The 19402-nt window shown below is 39.4% G+C and overlaps 1 protein-coding gene across 18 annotated transcripts in view; it reads left to right on the forward strand.

The window, feature by feature from the left end:
- The window catches only part of Syne1 (spectrin repeat containing nuclear envelope protein 1), a 473610-nt gene that overhangs the window by 196512 nt on the left and 257696 nt on the right, over positions 1–19402 (forward strand). For all 18 annotated transcript variants that reach the window (XM_087193553.1, XM_087193567.1, XM_087193559.1 and 15 more), the window contains 6 exons: positions 354–452; positions 10146–10333; positions 10725–10848; positions 13270–13436; positions 16055–16208; positions 17669–18297. In XM_087193553.1, the coding sequence (XP_087049679.1) occupies positions 354–452; positions 10146–10333; positions 10725–10848; positions 13270–13436; positions 16055–16208; positions 17669–18297 (1361 nt within the window). The remainder of the gene's footprint in view (positions 1–353; positions 453–10145; positions 10334–10724; positions 10849–13269; positions 13437–16054; positions 16209–17668; positions 18298–19402) is intronic.

Raw genomic sequence — 19402 nt, forward strand, 5'->3', positions numbered from 1 at the left:
CATGTGTTTATAGATACATGCGATAAGTATTCCACAAATGGTGGCACTATTTGTGGAGTATTCATTGAGAACTTGATAGATGATGAGTAAATTGTATCAAGTTCTCAATGATAACTAAATTCATAATTATTTATATGGCACTATGGGGGGCTGTAAGAATATCATATATTGTGTTCAGTTTAAGGCTTAATTTTCCTTTAAAATAGGACATATTGATTTCAGATTTTTAAAAAATATACTTTGATATCACATTGAAAGTCATCCATTAAAAATAGATATGCTGCTTGCTCAATAGCATTTTTTGTCTTTATTATATTTTCTCCACCATTTTTGTATGGCACCAATTTTTTTAGATCCAGCAATCTGTGTCTGAATTTGAAGATAAACTTGCTGATCCAATTAAAATATGTTCTTCAGCTACAGAGACATACAGAGTTCTCCAAGAACATATGGTAAGAGCATGCTTCAACATTTCTGCTTATTTATCACTCAAAAATTTGGTAACTCTTACTTGAAAAGAAAGCAAAGTAAATGTTTCCATGAGAATTGAAATTGGAAAGATTTTTATGTTAGTTAAGGAAGTAAATAGAGCAAGTAAATTTACTTTATATAACCCAAGAAATGCAAGTATCTAAATAAGTTGCATTAAAAACAAAGGAATACTTATTTAAAATATATTTCTCTTTTCATTAGAACATGTAATATTTTCAGAATATAGCTTTAGAAAACTCTTTTACTTCTTGCCAGCACTACAAAACTTAAAGGTACAAGAAAAATACGTCCATTGCAAATTTCAGATTTTAACCCACTACATTCAATTGTGCAAAGTATGTCTTCAATGACTATTTTCAATTCCAAGGGCTGGGTTTTTTGTCTGGCTTTTGAACTGGTCATCATTGTAAGTGTTTGACAAGAAAACAAACAGGAGGCTCTGGCAGAATTTTGGAAAAAGAGAAAATAGGGCAAATCAAGCACAATGGAATAATAAATGAAACATGTTAATAAAAAAACATATATTGTCCCTCCTCCATGGGTGTGAGAATATGTGCATATATGCAGAACAAGGGGGCTGCTGTGCCAGAAAGCAAATGATCCACAAAAGCCCATCAGAAAGGGGAGTGGGATTTGTATAGTTTGGATATTGATAGTGAAAATGTATTTTGTTACTTATGTCATTTTTAAATATAAAAAATTAAATGTAGGAAAGTAAAATGTGATGAAATTTATTTTAACATAACTACATTTATAATAGAAGTTAGAGAGGATAATATTCCATTTTTTTCTAATATTTAGATTTCAGAAAAAATGTCTGGAAGCAAATTTTTCTATATCTTGATTTTCTCATCTATAAAATGGAAAATAATGAAAACAAATCTCTGAGGGTTATTATGAAGCTTAAGTTAACACACATATTATTATTATCGTGGGTTCTTGACAGCAGCTACTTCAGCCATTAATCTTTCCATATATTTTTGTAGATATGATAGCTTGTGTCATGTAGCTTTTGTAAATTAAGAATAGACTTTTTAAATATTCATACATTTTGCATAAGATAAATACTTTCTCAAGAATTACCTGAACTGTTAAGGGAAAGTAGAAACTCTTCAGAACTGCAGCACGACATTATTATTTGGGGAATATCTTATTTTTTTGTTTCTACATCCATGAGGAACTTTCTCTTCATTTTCTCTCTACCCTCCTGTCATCATAGCAGAGACATTTTTGGTACTATTAATGTTTATTGTGACTGAGAGGAAAAAAATTTTTCCTTTTTAAGAGTAGGAAAACTTTATTGGGAGAAAGAAAGCTTTTGCCTAAGAGAGACAGAAGGGGGACCGGAAAGTGGGTTGCCCGCCCACCTCACTTTTCAAAGATGTTTTATACAGCAAAGCCATGTGGTGAGGTGGATACAAAGTGGGACAAAACTATAAGATCCAATGGAAATTTACAAGGTGGGCATGAGGTGGGGCAAAACCATGACCAACCAATAAGATTGCAAGTTCAGTCACCTAGGTAATATTGATTAAACTGGGGTCAAATGAGGGAGCAAGTCACATGGCAAGCATACAAGGATTTTTCGTAAGGGTGGGTAAGGAATATTTCTTGGAGAGGCTGGGTTAAGACCTTGGCCCCCCACCCAGGTGATTGATATGTACTTAGAATATCAATCACTGCTATTCATTCTAATGGATGTGGTAGTCTCTCTCCTTTTACAATGCTGGCCTTCAGTGAATGTGTCTTTACTGTCCTCCATGATGGCTCCTTGATTGTCCTCCCTATTGGCTCCTCCTGGGCTAGCTCTGTCTAACTGCCTACAAGATATCTAATTAACTTATCTATCTGCAATATCCGCCCCTCTGAAGAAGTACCCCTAACTACCATGAAGGGTCAAAGGGCAAAGACAGGTCTGACTACTTCTGGCTGAAGAGGGTCATAGTTGTGATCAGCAGTCATCTAAAGGCCTTTGATGGACACCAGGCATTGTCACCTTGGTAGCTGTATAGCTTTGAGTCTGGAGGAGACAAAGCCAAAAAAACAGTTAAGAATACATGGGTCAAATTATAAGGTCAGCAGGATTGCTATGAATATGGCAAACAAGGGTTTCTACTAGGAGGAACTATTAATAACCTCTCACAAAGAGGATAAGAAGGTCCAGGGGACTTCAGAATCCAACATAGAAGTCATATTTTATACTTTAGCAGTTATGAGTTGTTTACAAGGTCGATCTGGTGGATCCCAGTAAAAGAAGAATAGCACATTTGTCATTGGTTCCATTTGTATGACTGCTTGGAGTTTGGCAGCCTCTAGGCAAGAATAAACAAAACTTTTAAGAAATTAGAAAAAAAAGAAATTAGAGCATGTATAATCGAAGCATAAGCACACTAGAATGGAAGGGCAGGTTGGGAAGAAAGTCACACTTAGAAATTGGAATAGTGATTGTAACCTGATGGCTCTTATGGATTCTACCATAATTTTTTCCTAATGATCCATAAATGTGGTCAGCTACTGGTGTAGCTAGAAGCTGCCAGAAGGGATCAGTGACTGGAGCCCCTTTTTATATCTAGCTTTATTACTATGACATTATTTTATACCTCTTTTGGCTATTCTTTTCTGCTGGGTGTTTAAGACCAAGTTAAAGTGAGACCTGTGTCAATCAGTATGAATGTCTTGCTATCTATCAAGGTCAGTTAAGTCTCCTCAGGAATTACTTTGGAACTATGCATAAAGCCTCTCAGCTTCTTTGTCAGTGTCAGCCATCAGGATGAGTCACAGCCTTGCTTGACCATGTTGCTTTCAGTGAAAGCATGGGAGATTTTTTCCTCTTTGTGACTCTCCTTTGGCACACAGTACATCTGTCCTCTGGTACTCAGCAATCTCCCTTCTCAGGAGGTTGAGTGAGTTACCAAAGGTGTAGGATCCTGTAGGAAAGGTACCTTTGTGTCCTGGATCTTTGTTGACCTTGAAGGGCCAGGGACAAAAATATTGACTGTCCTCTTAGCCCAGTTTCCTTTTTTGTTTTGGTCTCCAAACTTTAGTTGTTGAACACCCAAAAGAGAAGATCAGTGACATAAGTATTTCAATAGGAGCAGTGAGCTTAACTATTGTAATAGTTAAAACATCAAGCACTTTTAAAGTATAAAGCATAGTTAGAGGTCTGTTATTTTACCAACCATGGTCATTTAGTTGAATCCCTGTAAATGGTTAACAGACAGCAGATATACATTATATAGAGAAACTTAAGATCAAGAGCCACACATAGTATTTTAGCATGACAATCATGATGACATTTTCTTTGTAACACTTACATGTCCATCTTAGTATGGAATAGTCTTTCAGTCAAACATCTCCATCTAATCACAAGATATCAAGTGACATAAAGAAAACTCTTATTTGCTATCCTTTAGTAGGATGCCATCTAAAGAGAACACACACACATTGGCCTATAAATGTACCTTAGAAGTTCATAATGTCTAGCTTCTGATTTTAGTGTGTGACATTGTTTCAACTGTTTGGTGACTGAACATCCCTAAGTATAGTGACACATATAACATACATCACATAAATTTTAAGAAAACTATTATTTGACTGGTTTTCTCATGCTGGCTTGACATGTACCTCTTATCACAATTAGCTAGAGTGCAACAGAAAGGCAGATACCTGAGACAAAAGAGATCATTACCATAAACAATATCCAAGAAGACTTGTACACCCAGAAGGCATGAATATATATACCATGAAATAACAATGAGTATCCATTACATGAAACTCTTTGTCCCTTAATTTTGTTTTGTATCAAGAGCATTTTAAAGAAAACCTTGTTTTCCCACAGAAAACTTAGACCATCACCAATGTATACATATCACAATGATATGTTTAGCAATGCATTACCCATAAGGCTATGGAAATTATTGGGGTCCCCTCTGTGAACAAAGCCTGGAATAAATTTTTTCCAGGCAGCTACTCCTTTATTTACCAAGGAGAGTCCTGTCCAGTAGTTTTCCTAAGCCCAAGAGTTTTTATTTAATTATCTTAACAAGTTTTTAGATGACCTGTGAGAACCAGATCATAACAATTAACACATTATTTTAACCAATGAAAGATTCCCAAGTTATACATAGACAACAGCATGTACCATATTTGTAAAACCAGTTGACATTATTTGGATCATCTGGCAACCTGGAAGAAGCATGTCTTTAATTATATTTATCTATAAGCCAACTTGAGTTACAGGCAGACATCTTAAAAAAATCCAAAATGCCAAAAGAAAAAAATCTCAAACAAAACAGCTGTATGAGTTTTAACAAATTGAACAGATAGACACACACATAAGATAACTTATTTATAAACCAGAGTGCACTCAGATGTATTTGGCCAAGTTGAATTATAATCACTTTTATAATTTTTAGGTTTATAATTTTATTTTTTTTATTTTTTTATTTTTTTGGTATGGGGGATCAAACTAGTGTCCTTGCGCTTGTGCAGCAGGTGGTGAAACCACTGAGCTAAATCCCCGGCCCTAGGTTTATAATTTTAAATAAGACTAGTCAGAACTTTGTAAGTCAATTAACAGAAATCTCTTGTAATAAGAATCAAAAAGAATAAAAATCTTTTACACCTGTGAAAGCAAAGAGCATTTTAAGATGAGCCCTAAGCTGACAGTTTATCTGACTAGAATACCCAGCTATATAGGCTTCTCATTGTTGCTTTGATAACCATGGTTATTTGATAGCCACATGTAATTGTTCCCTCTAAAAGGACAAACTGTTAAAGGTAATTTTAACTATCTCCAGTGGGGGTCCACTCAAGTCAGGTTTGAATGTAGAACAGACTAGGTGACCCTCTTTGGAACTAAGTATGAATTTCATGCAGTTAGGGAAGAAGGCCTGCCAAGGCTCCAACCTGGTGTGCTGTAGATGGCTACCTATGACAGCTTCTCCCATTCTGAAGAAAAAAAAAAAAACAAGGAAAAGAAGGCATCCCTGTCTATCCCTCTTGTTCTGTACCCAAACTGAGGTGTCCCTTAGACTTTATCTCATCCAGTGCCAGTGGCGGCAGACTAGAGGTGCAAGGAAGTGGCCAGAGCCAGGTTAGCTGTTCATACCATTCTCTGATTTTGCTGAGGGCTGAAAGACAGATAAATCAGGGCTAAAACTTTTACATTTATTTCTTGAGACTTTCAGGATTAAACCCAGACCAGTTTTCTATATGGCTCAAAGATAAATGAAGGTCAGCTTTACTCTGGAAGGATTCCAGGAAGAGGAAACTCACCATTCTGGAAGCTTTGTCTTGAAATCCAGCAGCCACAAAAGAGGGAAGTCCCTTGAATCAAACTGCATTATTTCTCAGGGCCAGGGCAGTGGAGAAGGGACAGAAGAGTGGCTTTCAGTATGGCACAAGAACTAAATCTTAACCATCTCTGGCATAGAAGGACAATTAAGATCAGAGTGGATCTGCAATCCTTAGCAAAACATGTCTCTAGAGATAAAAGCTATGATTGACTCCAACTGAATTGCCAAGCAGAAAAATCAAACCAATAATCAAAGAACCCGAATGGCTGCTTTTTGCCTCTTTAGAGAATAAAAGTGTTCTAACTATATTGTTTAGGACTTTTCTTTTTAAATAAATTATTTTAAATCTATAATATTTAATTTATGACTTAAGTACCCTACAGGCTGTTGAGCAGCTCCCTGATGTTGCAGAAACACTCCCAAAGCCATATCTCACCTTTTATTAACAAACTGAAAAGGTATCCTGTAGGTAGGCACTTAGAAGTGCTTGTTTGAGCTTCTGGAATGCGGTCTGGGAACTAGGTTCCCAGGTTAAAATATGACTGTCTTTTGGGCTTTTTATAAACTAATAAAGGGGTCATGCAATCTCACTATATCCTGTTATCTGAAGACCACAAAAGCCTGTAATTTCTAGAAATCTCCTTAGCTGTTTTAGAGTCTTGGGCTGTGAAAAGGAAATAATTGGTTTAATTCTTTCTTCCCCCAGTCTTTGGGTTTCCTTAGATATAATAAGGCCTAAATATTTTACCTCAAGGCCGCAAAGTTGTACCTTAGATCTAGAAACATTATAACCCCTGTCTGTTAGAAAATTCAGCAGAGCAGATGTCTTGGCTAGAAAGCTCTTCTGAGGGGGCACATAACAGCATACCATCTACATGTTACAAGATTGACTTGGAAAAATCTATAGTATTTCCTTCTATCAAATCAGGATCCAGGGATGTTCTCAGCTTTTTCCTGGTAAAATAGTTGGCAATTTAAAATAATTGAAGGACTTAGTTCTTATCTTTTTTAGATCTTCAAGAATACAGGCCTGAAAATGTCTTCTATTTTAATCTCCTGATTGGTAGGCCGGTGGGGGCCTTGTATAGGAGCTGCTTGCATTCCAGTAGGAACTGGTTATTCCCTTGTCTTTTGAGCTTTCAAAATTAAAATAATATTTGTCTCTATATATACTATCAACTTGTAATACTACTTGTCTCTCATTAGAAATCACTGTTTGATTTAAGAGCAACACTACATCTTTCTAATCTAGTGCATAGGCTTGAGTAAGTCCTCTAAAGACTTCCATGTTCATATCAGGGTCATCTGAAAACTTTCTTAGGTCTCATTTGATCTGTCTGAGATCACTGAGAGAAAAAGAAACATGAACACATCTAGTCCCATATTTGCCTTTTACTTCCTGCAAGGGATGTTGTCTTTGAAGGACCTGAACAACTTAGCTAAGGATGGATATAGCCACATGGAGGTTTTAGTTATGGCTGGTCTTGAAACTCCACCCTCAGCACCTGGTGGTTAGGCTTAAAATTGTCTTGGAAACTTTGTTCTCAGATTTTAAAGGGCGGGGAGTACTTCAGGCTTAGAGGTACTGAATGTCTTAAGGGTGAGGTATCTCTCATTTTTCTATGGCCCACATTTACATTTGAACACAAGAAAGAATTACTTCTTAATGTAAAGAAAATCTCAACATAAGATGATTTTGACCATTTTCTCTCTTTTACAGTATAATTCTGATTGTGAGATAGCATCATAGTACTTTCCTCTGTGTACTTGGCTTTAGGAGGTAGGCACACCACATGCCAGATGTAGAGAAATACTAAATTGCTCCTTAATACATTCCAAAGCAGTAAGAGGTTCAGATATGGAGTTCCCAATCTGAAACAAGAGAATATGGAGTCCCATAAGTCTCTGCTTGATTCCTGTGCCCGCTAGGGCATCCCCAGGTCATTCCCCCAAGGTTTATTCCACTCCAGGTTAGGTAGCTACCATCTGGAGAGAGACCTAGAAAATAAAACCGTACTGGACTATCTAGCCTTTACCAGAGCACAATCCCATCTTCCTCAGGTAACCCATATCCTTACTCCAGTAGGTACTCTTAAAGCACAAGTTACAATTGACTTCAACCATAACAATCATGTTTAGAGAAGGAAGTATTGCTAGCAAACCAAGAGATTTAAACCACTGCTTTTTCATTCCTTGAAAGACAGAGGAAAATAGGTCAACAGTCAAATTAGGGCACTTTTCCTGCTAAAGAGATCACCTCCAGAGATTCTGTCCTGGGCCCTAGGGCAGAGAAAACTCTGAGACATTTCTGTTGTCTATCCAGTCATTTAGGCAACTTTTATTAGCCACAATACAAGGCTACTCCTTTAAGGTCCATTTTAAATTCACTAAGTATTTGAAACTCATAGGTCCTCCTAGCGGCCACAATCTACATAGTAAAGGCACTCTTATTGACTTCCTAGGTATGCATGAATGAAGAGAAAGGCTGGCTAAAATAGTCCCATATTCTAGTTAGCATGTAAAAACACCAATGCAAGTTACTGATTGTTATTTTCCCTAGTGCAAGACAAAACAGTTGTTGCAAATTGCCTTAGTCTGACTTTCTGGAAGGAGGAGTGGTCTGACTATAAGGGATTTTCAAATGAACTCCCAACCAGTTGGAGAAAAGTTTAAGGAGAGTTTTTAATTCACTAGCAGAGAGAAAAAGTTCAAATAAAGCTCAATCTGGTTAAACATCCCAAAAGCTCACCATATAGCATTTCATAAGTCCACGGTCAATGTTCCAAAGTCCATAACCTACCAGAAAAGGCATTTTTCTCCCCTATACATATAAATGATGAAGACCATGTCTAGGTGAGAGAATAGGCTCAGGTAGTTTTTATTCTATCAAAGATTTGTTTTGTACATTTGTCTAGAGGTCTGTTTTATTAGTAATAGAGAAAGAAGTCCAAACCTGTAGCTCAACTCTTAAGAGAGGCTTAAGAAAGGGCTCGTTTCAGATGACTCTGAGACAGAGGATATCTGATGATCACTGACAGAGTTCCCCTTTCACCTCTCTGAGGAGTCCAGATAGGGACAAGATGTGGAGATTTTCTGCTTGTTACCCGGATGGACTGTCGGGAGCTAGTTTCTTCTGAGGGACCTTTGGGTATCTGCCAGAGAGTAGCCCTGGCCATAACCCCTCAGTTTTCACCTCAGTTTCCACTAGTTTCACGCAATCAGAGATCTGTCTCTGAAAGGAACCCAATTCCCTATCTGGTCAACGTGCCACCTGCCATTGGTGTCAATGAGAGTGGGGATTCACCAGAGGGCAACTAGAGAAACCTGTCCTCTGCTTTGAGAGTGGCAGCTGCCTTAAAGGCAATTACTAGCTGGCAGAGTAACCAGTGTTTAGCATTCTATAAGGGACAGATAAAAGCCTGAACTGTTTTTATCTGAAACGATTTTGTAAGAGACCCATTTTACAACATTTTTAAGCAACTAAGTCCAAATGCAACACATACAAAACAAGAATAAAACATAATTTTAACAGAAGCCTATGCATAAGAAAAACAAGAAATGGAAACATTTAAAACACACAACTTAAAATTAAGACACTTTTGAAGCAAAAGCCAAAACAAAGGCCAGAATTTATGAAAAAAAACCAGAATCTATGAAACAAATGTCCAGAGCCTATGAAACAAAAGTTACAACCTATGACTCAAAAAGACCAAAGTTAGAACCTATAGAACAAAAGCAAACTCTTACCTCTGACCAGTAATCTCAGTGGAAGACCTCCAAAATGATATAGGGGGAAGAGATGTAACTCCCAAACCTACTGGATATCCGAAACGCGAGTTTGTGTTCTCTAAAATCGAAGAATGAATTCTAGGAACAACGGAGGTTAAGAGTAGGAAAAATTTATTGGCAGAAAGAAAGCTTCTGCCTAAGAGAGACAGAAGGGTGACTGGAAAGTGGGTTCCCCCAAGGGAAAATTTTGTGACTCTGGGTCTCAAAGGAAGACACAGGTCACCCTGTTCACTCGTGGTGTAGGGTGGGCCCCCTCACCTACGGGTTGGCTGTCTGCACTCAGTTACTCGTGATCAACTGCAGGTCAAACACCTTAAGTGGAAAATTCCAGAAATAAATTATTCATAAGTTTTAAATACCCTTTATTATAGCACATTGTTATAATTGTTCAGTTTTAGAATTGGTCATTGTTCTCAACAGAATTTTATCCAAGTGTGTATGTATAGGAAGAAACCTAGTGTTTGTAGGGTCGGGTACTATCCATGACATCATGCATCTTCAGATTTCCCTGGAGCGTATCTCCAGAGAATGAGGGGCACTCCCCTATTTCCTTCATCCTCTCCTCAGGATCTCTGCCAGGCCCTGGAGTCTCTGGGCGGCACACTCACCGCCTTCTCCACCAGTGCTCGGAAGGTGGTAAGCAGACACATCTGCATCCAGCAGGCTGCAGCTCTTCAGCAGCGGTATGAGGGCACGCTCCAGAGGGTGAAAGACAGACAGATTGTGCTGGAGAACCTGCTGGCCCTCTGGCAGAGGTGAGCAGCGTGTATTCTTCTTAGTTACTGCCACAACAAAATAGGAAATTCTGGGTGAGATATTCCTTAACCAATATGGAATAGTCATCCCAGATGTAAAGTGTGTGAACTCCTGTGTCTACACTTGGGAGATCTTAATCTTCAGTGTAAGGTGAAGATCCCCGAAAGTAGAGGACAGAAATGTGTCTTCACTTGTTAGACAGATGTAAGTAAGCAAGGACAGGTGCACACGTGAAAAGGAAGGAACGTTGTACCTTTATATATAGGAATGACTCAGCCAGCACTGGATTATTTATAATGGTTCCTGTTGGATCCTCCAACAAGATGAAAGGTTTCATCTTCTAGCATGATGATTTTGAATAAAACTGTTTCCTGTCTCTGCTTTCTTCAGGCTAGAGAAAGAACTGTCATCTTTTTTGACCTGGTTGGAGCGGTGTGAAGCCATCGCCAGTTCCCCAGAGAGGGACATTTCTGCAGACAGAGTCAAAGTGCAGAGTGAACTTCAGTTAATACAGGCAAGTTCGAGGAAGTGGGAGGAAGGAAAATGAAAGGCTTTTGCTACAGCTGCATTGTCTTTAAAATAAATAAAATGCACCTCATCACTCTATCCCAAACTCCTTGCTTTGGTTTTTATAATTCCTGAAGCATCATTTAAGGTCCAAATTTGAATCTCGAAAACAGAGAAATTCTTATCTGAAAGACAATGTAATGATGAGAACTTTCTGATGATTTGATTCCATAGTGTGTTAGAAAATCTTGTAACAATGTCTTGGCATTTGAATTAAATGGATTGACTTGGCTGGTGAGTTGAGAGAAGGGTGAGCAGAAATATAAATGAAATGAGGTTGACTGTCAGTTAACCATTGGAGCTGAAAGTAGGTGTGATCTCTCCACTTTTGTATTCATGTGAGTTTTGGTAATAAACAAGGATTGGTTTTTTGATTGATTGATTACAGTTCTAGCTCTCAAACCCAGGGCCTCAAGCATGCTAGACAAGCACTCTACTACAGAGCCACATTCCCAGCTCAATTAAATAGTATTTTAAAGAGGAAACTGATGCAGTATAGAAAGAAATAAAAAATAATGATCATTTTCAAGCAAAATAAAAAGTGAATGAACACAAACATGGATGAAAGTAGAGAGACAAAGATTACTAGTTTGTTACATCCTGGAAGAAGCAAACTTTTTAAACTAAAAAAAAAAAATTTAGGCAGTCTTAAAGCTGTAGAGCATGGTAACTGATTTCTGGAAATTAATAACTTGCTCCAAGTGATTCTGAATATGCAAGCAAATTGAATAGGCAAAATTACTTCTTAAAAGACATTTATTGTGTTACACATTTATACCCCCACTGTTTTCATCAACTTTTATAATAGGTTTAAGAAGAAACTGTGGTCTTTTTGCTTTGATAATTGCTTTTTTTAAAACTTCAGCAGAGATCACTGTAGCCCCATCCTCAGATTTGCTTCCTCTCTGACCCGAGGGCGTGCCACACATCTGGTTCTCCTGCCTTTCTAGTTTATGAAACATGGATTCTGTATTCATCCTCCAAAAAGTCCCTTCTCCAAAACCTATAGTGAGTGGCCTGAGTATGCACTGCGTTACATCTCCAGCCCTTTTTATTTTGGGACAGGCTCTTGCTAAGTTGCCCAGGTGGGCCTCAAACTTCTGACCCTTCTGCCTCGGCCACCCACCCCAGGAGGTGGGATTTACAGGAGATGGTGCTATGGCTCCCATTCGGCCTCGTTCTTCCTTAAAAACACATGCGAAGTGGTCCAAGAGGGGAAGTCACAGCTCCTTCCCTTAAAAATGGCAAAGCATAGGCACAAAGATGTCTGCGCTATAGAACTTTACTCCTCTGTGCGTCTCTATGGAAACTGAGTGGATATGAGCGAGAGGACCCAGGGAGTGCTGCCAGACTCTGTTGTTCTCCCATGTCCACACAGGACACCATCGGCCAAGCTGCATCTGCGCTGAGGGCTGGCCGGCTGTGCCATGTGCTTTCCCACCTTCCTGTGTCACTTTTCTGTGTCCAACTCAGCATAGGTCCTAATTCTGCTTTGGGATCTTCTCTGTCTTTCACAGGCTAGGTGCTCTTTCCTCTGATACTTTTAGAGATTTTACTGTGTCGCAGATGGCCCTCACTAAAAAGGGAAAGAGAGCATTTGGACAAGCATCTACTATCTGCCGTGTCACTCCTATCATCTCACTCAACGCTGTTTTATGTTGCTACCTGTGTGTTTAAGTCTTTGTATTTTACCTCATATTTGGTAGGAACCACAGTTTTATGTGACTTCACAGCACCTAAGAGATTCAGTGCCTAACTCAATTTTAAAACTAAGTACTTCTGTTGCACTTAAGTAAAATCAAGGACTCTTAGGTTCCCCAAGTTTGGCCAAATATAATCTCTAAACCAAGAGGATCACTATGTTCTTCATATCTAGAATTCCATCTTGGTTACTTTTGGGATATGCATTGATTCTAGTCCAGTTATTTTTCTTCAATTCTCTTCACCTGTTCACTTTCTTCATCCTGAAAGAAATTTACAAATTTCAAATTTACCTAGCTTACAACTCTAACTACCAAAAACTCATTTGGGTTTCCATAGCATTTAAAAAATTGCTTAAAAATGAAGTGAACATAGACCAAAAAAATCCAAGTAAGCTGCTTATGACTGTGAATGGCTTTCTTCTTTGTTTCTTGTGTTTTTGTTTCCTGTAATGTGCATGTGAATTTTTTAAAAATAAAGATTATTTTCAAAGCTCAGAAAAAAGACGAAGTGGATCCATTTATAAATCGAGTCGTGAAATCTCTCTTTTGGCCAATGAGCTCCATTCTGTGAGAATGTTCAGCCTTTGTGCATCGGCCCCTGCCTCTCCTGGCCTGGCCGCTGAGTCCTGCTGGCTGAGTTCTGTGCTCTGTTCTGCTTCCCTCAGGCCCTGCAAAATGAAGTCGTTGCCCAGGCCTCCTCCTACAGCAACCTTTTACAGCTGAAGGAATCACTGTTCTCGGTTGCTGCCAAAGATGACGTGAAAATGATGAAACTGCACTTGGAGCAGTTGGATGAGAGGTGGAGGGATTTGCCACAGATAATTAGCAAAAGGTTGGTCCTAAAATTACTTCTAATATTGTTCATTTGTTTTTAAAGGGTGAGTGTATAGGTTAAGAAAGAAGAGTTTTGTTTATTTTTATTTAACTCAGTTGTTCAGAGTGGAACTCTGAGTGGAAGAAACTATTTTACTAGGAGTGGAAGCAAACTACTTTGTCATTTTCAAAATCAAGAACCTCAAAAGCAAGCATTGCCAATGGTCCTCAATTCAAAATTTAGCTTTAGACCAGGGTAGATGATTAAAGCAACTGAAGTTTGGAGTATTTATTCCCTAAGCTGCTCAGGTACGGGAGAACAATGATGACTAAAATTTTGCCTCACATGATATTTATCAACCAGAAGCATTTTATAAACATCGGCTACTTCACTTCATTCCAATATAGATCTTGGACAGAGCAAGCAAAATTGTCATTATTTTAAATTGAAGAGAAAATAGATTTAATCTTACTTAACTAGACAATAAACAGTTGGCATTCATAAATTTCTAATTAAAAACCAAAAAGTTTTCTCTTTAAATTTTTTTTGATTACCAATGTGATCTTGGATGAGCATTTGACCTTCCTGACTCTTTTAAACATTCATTCATTTTTCAAATACTTACTGAGTTTATGAAATGAATAGAGCATTCTTCTATGTGTTGAGGATCACTCTACCTTCCTGGAGCTGGTATGTATTCCAGTGTTTATTCATTTATTCAACCAATCAACAAATGTTTATTAGTACTAAGTGCTGGCACCACATCAGATAGTGCAGCCATAAAAATAAATGCAACTTGACCGTATGTATTTTACAGATCACTGTGGTGATGAAAAGGAAGCAAATTAGAGAGGCAAACACAGAGTAGTATAGAAACAAAATGAAGAGGGATGTTGGGATAAGTCCAGGAAAGGATCACAGGAGGATCTGATGTCAACCCTTGAATGATGAACAATTTTCTACAAGAAAGAAATTTTCTGACTACCTCTAAGAAGGAAAGTAAGGACTTTTAAAGGGACACAAATATGTGAAGACATTCAAAATATAATATATGCATGTATAGATAATGTGCAGATATTGTATGGATTAAAACCTGGAAGTAAATTTAAAATATTAGGACTCTAATAAGTACAATTAAAATGTGTTAATCAAAAGTTAAAAATAAATAAAATAGAAATAATAAAAAGTTGAATTCTGAACATAAACCACTGGAATGAATATTAACATTTGGCTAAGGTATTATTTTAATACCAGCTTTCAATTCTGATCTCCAATCACCTATTCTTAATCAAGAAATTTATTGATGCCAAAGCATGGCTGGATCCCTGATCAAAACCTGGAAACATTTCCAGGTCCAGGAGACACAAAGGAAGTCCTTGCTCTTGTGGAATGGAGAATGGGCAGGAAGGGGCTGGGGGAGATAAACATGTAATTAAACAAATGAGGGAGTAAGAGTGCATCAGGTGGTGTTAAGTACTGAGCATAGGGTGGCATGGCAGGGACAGAGGGGCAAGTGTTCTTTAGCCTGGGTAGGCGAGCAAGGCCTCTGTGAGCACTGAATGGGGAGCAGCCCTAGGGAACTGTGGGAACAGCACACAGGGAGCACAAGGATTGAGGCTGTAGGAACGAACAGGGATATCAGGCCGTAGAGAGAGAGGGCCAGTGGGAGTGTGGGGCAGAGCTGTATCTGCTGAGGACAGAGAAGTAAATGATATGGGATCCCTTGGTACCACAATCAGGATTTGGGGGTTTTGCTTTCCTGAGTGCATCAAGGAAACTGCCCCAGTGCTGAGGCTTGACAGCATGATTCCTGCTCTGATCCCATGACACCATTTCTGAACGAGCTCTCAGTAAACAGTAAGGAGGCAAAGGTGGAGGAAGGCACGTAGGGGCTGTTGGAGGCCAGGCAAGAGACCGTGGGGGCAGTGAGAATGGGGAGAAAAGCACATGTCTTAGTGAATTTTTCATCGCTGAGACACAAGCCTTGACACTCACAACTTAGAGAGGTCTTTAGAGGATTCAGTCCATAAAGCAGGAAGGGCATGGTGGAAGGGTCTGAAGAAGGAAGGCTGTTCAGCTCGTGGGGATCAGGAAGCAGAGCACAAAGGAAGGGGCCAGGGAAGGAGACATACAACCCACCCTTCCAAGTCACGCCTTCCTGACCGCCCCTACCAACCCACCCCTAGCAGCACATCCAGCTATGAACTCACAAGTGAACTGGTCTCCTGTGAGTGTAACACCTCCGGGACCCAATCACCCTCCAAAAGTCCCATCTCTGAAAACAGAAGACTTTTGGAGAACATTTCAGACCTAGACCACAACAGCACAGAAGCTGTGTGCCCAGTGGTGGAGGTGCTAATTGGAGGGACATGCAGAGATGGGATGTGGGGCTGAAGGAACAGATGGAGAAAGAATGACTCCTTCATATTCGGGGTGTGTGCCGATCATTTTAACTCAGACGAGGGAAATCGTGAGAAAAACAGGTCTTGAGAAGCAGAAATTATCAAGAGTTCTAGCTTGCTACTGTGTGTAACAACATCACTTTTGCCCTGGAATAAGTTTAATTCCAAAAATAATCACTAACTCTTTGGGTTCACTAATGGGACATTTTAACTTTAGCACCTTTCTCCATGTAGGATTAATTTCCTCCAGTCTGTGGTTGCTGAGCACCAGCAATTTGATGAGCTGCTGCTCTCCTTCTCTGTGTGGATTAAGCAGTTTCTCAGTGACTTACAGACTTCATCTGAGATCAGCATAAGGGACCATCAAGTGGCTTTTACTCGGCACAAGGTAAAACATTCTTTTAAGATTGAAGAAACATTTATTTACAAGAGAGGGCTCCTGAATCATGAAGGGATGCAACATTTTTAAAAACACTTGGCAGCAATTTAACTTTTTATTGATATGAAAATATTTTAATACTTGAGCACATGGGTCCTGACAATGTGTTATACAGATAAATTAAGCAGATAAAACCACTTTGGATAAAATTGATTGATTGCATTTAGAAACTTTTTCATAGTAAAGCAAATGATTTCTAGCATAAAGTGAAAAGAATGTCCATTTTTAAACTTTCCAGCTTGTTTTGTTCTGATACCAAAAATTAATACACAATTCCATTGCTTTGATATGTTTACTCTGAAGTATTATTTAGCTTAAAAGTGATACAAAATTTATGACTTATTTCCTTTATCAATAAATAAAGTCATTAATTATGCATAATATCTATCCTGGCACCAAAAAACATTTTTAAAAATCAGATATTGATCAGCAAGCATTAAGAAAGTAGTTTATAATAATATTTAATAATGAAACATTTACTATTTATTCAATGTTCGGTCTATGCTAGGTTTGCTAATTGACTTTATGAAGCAAAAAGCAAACTTTTTTCTATCGTCAGACCAGGAGACAGTTTCACAGTTTGGAGGAAAGCAACCAACTGCCCAAGTTAGGGCCCTCCAAGGAGCCTCTGAGAAAGACAAGTACTGCCTTCCAAGATAATTACATTTCAAAGCGATGGTGCCCAGGTCCTTGAAAAAGGCAATCCTGGGTTGCAAAATTGGCCAGAAGCTTTAAAAAGATACACTTCTCAAAAGAGGAGAGAATGAGTTTGCAATAAATGTTCTAAAATAAAAGCTCAATGGCAGGGGAGGTAGGGGACCCGAAGAAGCTATCTAAAGGTTAGTAGTCAAACTGAAGTCATCTGTACAGCCACTGTGGTTAAAATTAAGAGAGGTGATAATGTTTCTTTCGTGGGAACTATGCTGAGATCGTTAGCAGTTTCTAGCTAGATTTTTAAAAGTGATTTGTTGTGAGTTAGTCACATTTCTTTGTTGTTGTTGTTTTTGTTTCTTTTTATTTTTTGAGCCAGGGTCTAATTACGTAGTCTCTGCCAGGCTGGAACTCATTACGTAGCCCAGGCAGGCCTCAAACTCAAAATCCTCCTGCCTCAGCCTCCCAAGTGCTGGAATTACAGGCCGTGCCACCACATTAAGCATACTCATATTTCTTGTAGAGCTGTCTCACATAAAACACATGAAACTAACCAATCCAGGATTGTGATTTATATGAAATACATAGATGAACAAAATGGGAAATGTTATGAATATTTCTAAAAGGTTCACTGTGAATGACTCGATACTAGATGGCCCATGGCATTTACGATACATCTTGGCCTCACACAGCTGGCGGCTATCTCTGTCATCAGCTGTGATACGCCTGGGAATCAGTAACTCCCTCTTTCCTTCCAGGACCATGCAGCAGAAATAGAGAACAAAAAGAGAGAATTCCAGAGTCTGCAGGGTCACTTAGCGAAGCTGGGGTCTCTGGGCCGAATGGAAGACCTCCACCTCCTCCAGGGCAAGGCAGAGGACTGCTTCCAGGTCTTCGAGGAGGCCAGCCAGGTGGTAGAGAGGCGGGGGCTGGCCCTGTCGCAGCTGGCCGAGTTCTTACAGCGCCGCGCCTGTCTGTCTGAGGTACTGCACCGGCTGAGGCAAACGGTGGAAGCTACTAGCAGTATGAATAAGAAGCAATCGGACTTGCTGGAGAAGGACCTGAACGATGTCATTCTCGATGTCAAGGCACTGGAGTCTACTGCCGTTGGTCTCGATGGCATCCTTGCCAAAGCCCAGTACCATCTGAGGAGCAGACAGGCTGATCACAGGACGTCCTGCAGGGCTGTGGCCGATCAGCTCTCTGAAGAACTGGAGAGGATCCAGAACCTCCTGGGTACCAAGCAGAGTGAGGCCGATGCCCTGGGCCTGCTGAAGAAGGCATTCCAAGACCAGAGAGAGGAGCTGCTGAAGAGCATCGAGGATATCGAAGAAAGGACTGACAGAGAGCGACTGAAAGAGCCCACCCGCCAGGCGCTTCAGCAGAGGTACAGGAAACCACGCCAACCCAGTTAGCTTTCCTACTTTTTATTTGTTCTCGAATTAACTTGGGTGCAAAGTTTTGAGTGCTATATGTAGCAACTTCTCTTTTCTTCCTCAAATATTTTGAAGATAAAATTAATGATTAATTTGACGCTTGAGAAGTACTGTACATTCCATGGCTTCCTTGGGGGTCTTTCTGAGATCTTATTCACCGGAGAGTACACAGTTCACACTATTCGTGAGCAGTTGTTTATGGATAGTGGAAGGCGCTCACCTACTGTAGTAAGAAAAAAGGCAGAGATCTGGGTAGATGTGTAATTCTAGTGGTAAAAATACCAAGGAATTTATCCCTGGTGGCTAGGAGCAAGCGCCTCACCTGGGTAAAGGCTGCCATGTTGTCACTAGTTGAGAGTGGGTGGCAGATGTCAGAGGAGAGAAAGTAGGGTGAAGAGTTCTCTCGGTTCTCTCTCCTAGAGTGTGGAGCTCTGAAAGGTGATGAGTAGCCATCTAGGATCTATGTTCATTCATTTAAAGTGGACTTAGGTGTAGTTTTCCACATCTCTCAGCAGTCTGCATAGAGGCATAGAAAAGGCAGGGAATGTGCATAAGCAGAAGTTTTGTCAGGTGAGTTCAGTGGAAAAGAAAAAGGGCTAAGGATTAGCACTGGGGATTGAATCTGGGGTCTTTTCACTGAGTTGCATCCCCAGCCCTTTTTTATTTTGCTATTTTGAGACGGGGTCTCACTAAGTAATGAAGTTGCCCAAACTGGGCTTGAATTTGCATTCTCCTACTTTAGCCCTGCTGGATTGCTGAAATTACAGGCACAGGTGTGCATCACCATGCTTGGCTTCCCTTAATAAATTTGACAAGTAATTTTTCTGCTAACACAATAACTTTCCTTTCAATCCTCTTTTCTCCATTAACAGAACCTTCTCCCTCTCTCATGGTGCAGAGATACACTTTAAAGACATTGGTACCAATGTGTCTCTACTTAATACGGATGTTCTTGTCCCTACCAAGAACATTACTTCTCCCCTTTTGGCTGGATTCAAACATGAAGCCAAAATATTAGTTAGATGGCAATGGAGTTAATACCTGGCTAGACTTAGC

This window comes from Heterocephalus glaber, unplaced genomic scaffold, assembly GCF_053883595.1.
Source record: "Heterocephalus glaber isolate CG9 unplaced genomic scaffold, H.glaber_assembly_v1.0 deba00001593, whole genome shotgun sequence".
Taxonomy (NCBI): domain Eukaryota; kingdom Metazoa; phylum Chordata; class Mammalia; order Rodentia; family Bathyergidae; genus Heterocephalus; species Heterocephalus glaber.